The sequence below is a fragment of the Merops nubicus genome, unplaced genomic scaffold, assembly GCF_000691845.1.
Source record: "Merops nubicus isolate BGI_N331 unplaced genomic scaffold, ASM69184v1 scaffold37290, whole genome shotgun sequence".
Classification (NCBI taxonomy): Eukaryota; Metazoa; Chordata; class Aves; order Coraciiformes; family Meropidae; genus Merops; species Merops nubicus.
This window is the reverse complement of record NW_008585501.1, coordinates 1-5,381: the sequence shown is the minus strand read 5'-3', so window position 1 is coordinate 5,381 and position 5,381 is coordinate 1. Positions and strand designations below refer to the sequence as shown.

Genomic DNA, 5,381 nt, shown 5'->3' with positions numbered 1-5,381 from the left:
GTGCGTGTCCCGTCGGCCCGTGGCCGCTGCTGAGCCCGTTTCTCTGCCGCTCAGACCGCTGGTCTCAGGAGGACATGCTGACTCTGCTGGAGTGCATGAAGAATAACCTGCCCTCCAACGACGGGAGCAAGTTCAAAACCACCGAGTCCCACCTGGACTGGGAGAAAGTGGCTTTCAAGGACTTCTCCGGGGAGATGTGCAAGATGAAGTGGATGGAGATTTCTAATGAGGTAACCAACAGCCGCACGGGGCTCTGAGGGGTCTCTGGGGGGGGGACCAGGCATCCCACTGACCTCCCCGGGCTGAGGGAACCGCTCGAGTTCAGCGCCCCGAGTCCTTGGTGCTGACCCCACCCCGCTGCCATTGGCACTGTGAGCCCCTCAGAGGTGCTGGCATGGGTCATTTGTGCTGTGGCACTGCAGAACCCCCTGGGTTTATGCCGTGCCAGGCAGGGATCTGCCCTGTCCCCCACGCACAGCCTGTTGATGTTTGTGGCCTTTCCTTACCCTGCAGGTGAGGAAGTTTCGGACCCTCACAGAGCTCATTATGGATGCTGAAGAGCACGTGAAGAATCCTTACAAAGGAAAAAAGCTCAAGGTAATGGGCAGGAATTGGGCTCAGGCCCTGAAGGGGACCCAAGACGAGGGGCTGTCACCCGTGTGCCACCCCAAACCCAGGTGGCTCTACCCCTGCAGGCACCTCACTGCCCCTAATCCTCGCGACCGGCTGCCCAAGGCTCTGGAGGCCGCGGGCTCTGGGCCCAGGCCAAGTCCAGGGTACATTTAATATGGCTGGCAGCCTGCATCCAAGTTTAGTGCCAGGGGGCCAGGAAGCTGCTGTCCTATTCCTGGCCTGCTGGGTCGGGTGGGGTGCTGCTTTCAGCCCAGCACCCCCAGGGCAGCCGATGCTCTGCCACCGGCCATCCCCAGGAGGTGGGTCCCATCCCCTCCTGCTGCCACAGAGGGCAGCCGATGCTCTGCCACCGGCCGTCCCCAGGAGGTGGGTCCCATTCCCTCCTGCTGCCTCAATTTCCCCTCTTACAGCACAACAGCTCTGTGCAGACAGCTCTGGATGGCTGTAGGCTGCTCCTGGGATAGCCAGCCCTGGGATATTGTAGTTCCTGGGGAAAGGAGCCTTTGTTCCTGGCGTTTTTTCCCTGCAAAGCTGGGGTGCTCCCATGTCAGGGTGCTGGATCACCAGTGGGGCTGGGTGGAGGATGTCTCTCCCAGTGGCAGGGGTGCTGGGAACCAGCAGGGTTTGGCTGTACCCTCCGAGGTGCTGTCAGCTCCACACTCAGTGTCCACTGCTCTGCTGTCTCCCCAGAAACACCCCGACTTCCCCAAGAAGCCCCTGACTCCCTATTTCCGCTTCTTCATGGAGAAGCGAGCCAAATATGCCAAGCTTCACCCCGAGATGAGCAACCTGGATCTCACCAAGATCCTGTCCAAGAAATATAAGGAGCTTCCCGAGAAGAAAAAGGTACAGGGGGGAGTCAGCAAGTCCCTTCCCTCTTGTGTGTCTCCACATACTGGGCTCTTCCTGCCCAGCTCTCCCAGTAAAGCCAGCAGAGCCCAGCCTCTACCTCGTGAGGGTTTAATCTGGCTCTCCATGGGAGAACCCCAGGTGCTTGTTTAGTCCTGTCAGACCAGTCCTTTTCCTGCCCTGGTTCCCAGGATGTGTGGGGTGGAGGCTGGCTGGGTCTGTCCGTTGGTCCGTGTCTCCCAGACAGACCTGGACGGTGACTTTGCTGCTGGGTGGATCTGTATTTAAGGCTGGGGTTAAACCACACGCCCTCTCCGAGCCAGGAGGAGGGACAGGCTCTACTCTGAGCCATGGGAGGTGCTGGGAGGAGAGCTGCCCACCTCGCCACCACCTCTGGAGGTGGCCTTGGGCTTGGCCAGAGCCCAGGCAGGTGTTTTGGGTGCCCCAGCTCTCAGTCTGGGTGGATTTGCTGCTGGCAGGAGAGACCCAGGGCACAAAGTCCTGCTGTGCCCTCTTGCCCAGGGATGCTTGGGTGCAGGGAGAGGGGGAAGATCCTGCCTCAATCCCTGGCCAGGCTGGGAGCCACAGAAGCAGTCTGGTGGGCTGGAGAGCCTTCAGGTCCCTTTGGGGGTGGTGGGATGCCCAGCTGGCAGGGTCCACAGGGATGTGTCTGCCTGCCTATTCCATGGTGCTGATGTCCCCCTTCACCTCCCTGGTGGTTTTGTGTCCCCAGATGAAATACATCCAGGACTTCCAGCGAGAGAAGCAGGAGTTTGAGAGGAACCTGGCGAGGTTCAGGTGAGCAGGCAGCCCCCCACATCTCCCTGGGCCCCTCCAGGCACACCCAGTCTCTCCTCCTGTGTGTAGCTCACACGGAGGAAGCTCTGATGGGCTTGAAGATGGAAGGGAGGGCAGGGTGCTGGGAAAAAAAGAGCAAGGAAGAGGTGTCTGGGAGCAGCTCTCCAGCTGGGAGACTCAGCAAGTGGGAGAGAGTGGAGGACCAGCCACGTTCTGTGGGTTAGGGTCTGCAAGGGGAAGAACTTTCCCAAGTAAAGTTGGACCAGATGATCCTTGAGGCCCCTTCCAACTGTGGCTCCTGCCACAGAATCACAAGGTTGGGAGGTGTGGTTGGCACTGTTAAAAGCTGAAGCAACCTCCCTGTACCCCCCAGACCTTCCCTTTGAGCGTGGTCCCTCTGACCCGGGTGGATCCTGGTGCCAGAGGAGATGCAGCCCCTTAAAGGGGATGTTTGTAGCTGATGCTGCCCTAGGAAGCGCAGACTCAGATGTCCCCAAAACCTTCCAGCTCTTTCCAGGGACCCTCCCCTGGTATCTGAGCCCGTGGAGGCTCAGCCCTGCAGTGATGGGTACCCCTTAGTGGGGAGGTTTAGGGGGTGCTCACCTTCCCCCCGCCAGCTCCGTAACGCTCTCCCTTCCCCACCTCCCTGCCGGGTAAAGGGAAGATCACCCGGATCTCATCCAGAACGCCAAGAAATCCGACGTCCCTGAAAAACCCAAGACCCCCCAGCAGCTGTGGTACAACCACGAGAAGAAGATCTACTTGAAAGTGCGTCCAGATGTGAGTAGGGTGGGTGGGAGTGCGTGTGAGCGTGGAGGGGTCCTGCACCCCGCGGCTGGGGGAGAGGAGGGGGAAACGAGAGAAGCTTTTCAGGGGGGGGTCGGGATGGAAGACACCGCTAGAAGCTCCCAGCAGTCTGGATGGAGGTAAGGAGGGGCTCAGAACATCTGGAAGAGGCTCGGGGCTACAGGCCCCGCTTTTTGCCCGCAGTTGAAGGGGTGACCACAGCCTGAGGCAGGGCAGGAAAGGTTCCAGCACAGACATCCACCTCCGGCCATGCCCCTCACTCGCACTCACCCCCCTTCCCTGGCCACGAGCTCAGCTCGCAGCCACCCGTGGCCCCAGGCCTGGTGCCCCCTGGCTGAGACCACTGGCCACGCTATTTTTTTTTGCCCTTTTTTAATTTTTTTTTTTTTCATCTTCTTTTTTTTTTTTCTTTTTGGATTTTACCCCTCTGCCCTCACCTCTGGCTTTGGGTTTTCAGGCCACCACGAAGGAGGTGAAAGAGTCGCTGGGCAAGCAGTGGTCTCAACTCTCGGATAAAAAGAGGCTGAAATGGATTCATAAGGCCCTGGAAACAGCGGAAGGAGTACGGGTAGGGGACCAGCCTCACCCGTTCCCCTCCACACTAGTCCCTACGTTCACTCCAGGCCACTCAGCCTCCGGGCCACAGCCGCCGGCTGCTAGCCAGCCTCGCCCGATAGCCAGCGTTGGGGTTCAGCCAGATCCCTGCAGGTCCCTAGAGAGTCTGAGCCCTGCCTCCTCCAGCGATGTTTGGGGAAGGGAGAAGTAACCTCGGGGAGATAATTAGGGCAAGGTTTGGCTTCTCGTTCCTCCTCCTCCGGCCCCCAGCCCGGCGGGGATCGGAGCCCCTCTCCTCACCGCTCTGCGGCCCTTGCAGGAGATCATGCGGGACTACATCCAGAAGCACCCCGAGCTGAACATCAGTGAGGAGGGCATCACCCGCTCCACCCTCACCAAGGCCGAGCGGCAGCTCAAGGACAAGTTCGACGGACGACCCACGAAGCCACCTCCGTGAGTCCTGGCCCTCCCCTCGGGGTGCAGGGGACGTGTCCCCCTCTGAGCTCTGGGCCAGCTCGAGCGGAGCCTGGGGCTGGCTGATGAGGAAACTGGGGCTCTGCCAGGCTGGGAGGACCCCAGTCGTTTCTGGGACCATGGGCTGTTAATGACCTCAATATATTGGTCCTTAAGCTGGACCAGAGCTGGACTTGTTGAGCGTGGAGCAAAGGAGGCTCAGGGGAGACCTTCTGGCTCTGCACAGCTCCTGACAGGAGCCTGGAGCCAGGGGGGCGTCGGGCTCTGCTCCCAAGGAACAAGCAACAGAACAAGAGAGAAGAGCCTCAGGTTGCCCCAGGGGAGATTTGGATTGGCCCTGAGGAACAATTTCTTCATGGAAAGGGTTGTGGAGGCCTGTGCCAGGCTGCCCAGGGCAGTGGTGGAGTCCCCACCCCTGGAGGGGTTTCCAAGCTATGGAGATGTGGTGTGAAGGACACGGGGCATTGGGGACCTGGCAGTGCTGGGGACAGTTGGGCTCCATGATCTGAAAGGTCTCTGCCACCCAGAACTGTTCTGTTCCTCTATGGAATACACATTAAATACACATCTCAGCCCTGTTTCTGGTGATGCTGCATGCTCTGGCTTTGGGAGTAACCCAACCCTGGCTTCACTAAAATCCAGACACCTCTGGCACCGCACTTCACTGCCTGGTGCAACCCAGAGGGGAGCTGGGAGGGTTCTTGGGGGTCTTTTAGCCCCCAGCCATCTCTGCAGAGGGGACATGAGTGGGGCAGGTTGTCCCTAATGCTGGGCCCCTCTGTTGGTTGCAGGAATAGCTACTCCCTGTACTGTGCAGAGCTGATGGCCAACATGAAAGACGTGCCCAGCACCGAGCGGATGGTGCTGTGCAGCCAGCAGTGGAAGCTGCTCTCCCAGAAGGAAAAGGATGCATACCACAAAAAGTGTGACCAGGTGGGTGGCGGGGGCTGGACAGGCAGGTGGGCAGCAGTGCTGTGGGAGGGAGGAGCAGGCTTGAGCTTGGGCTAGAAATCATGCTGGAAATGAGCTCCTCACCCTTTCTCAGTGCCTGCTCTTGTTGTCTTGTCCACCAATTCCCCCTGAGGTGCTCGGTCACCTCCCTGGGTCCTCTGTGTCCCCAGTGCATGTGTGTGGGACCAGCAGGTGGTCAGGGGGGAGGACGAGGGGGCAGAGGCTGCACCAGTCAGGGCTGGGGTGGGGGAATCTCTAACCTCACCTCTCCATCTCCCTCCAGAAAAAGAAAGACTATGAGATTGAGCTCCTCC

At 59.6% G+C, this 5,381-nt stretch overlaps 1 protein-coding gene across 1 annotated transcript; it reads left to right on the top strand.

The window, feature by feature from the left end:
* Positions 1-54: 54 nt before the first annotated feature.
* LOC103779969 (nucleolar transcription factor 1) lies at positions 55-5,374 on the top strand (the record flags this gene model as incomplete). Its single annotated transcript, XM_008947619.1, has 9 exons — positions 55-230; positions 514-597; positions 1,324-1,479; positions 2,216-2,280; positions 2,940-3,060; positions 3,545-3,655; positions 3,962-4,095; positions 4,908-5,049; positions 5,351-5,374. Coding segments are annotated over 9 exons (1,013 nt in total), but the record flags the coding sequence as incomplete, so codon positions are not given.
* Between the last annotated feature and the right edge of the window lie 7 nt (positions 5,375-5,381).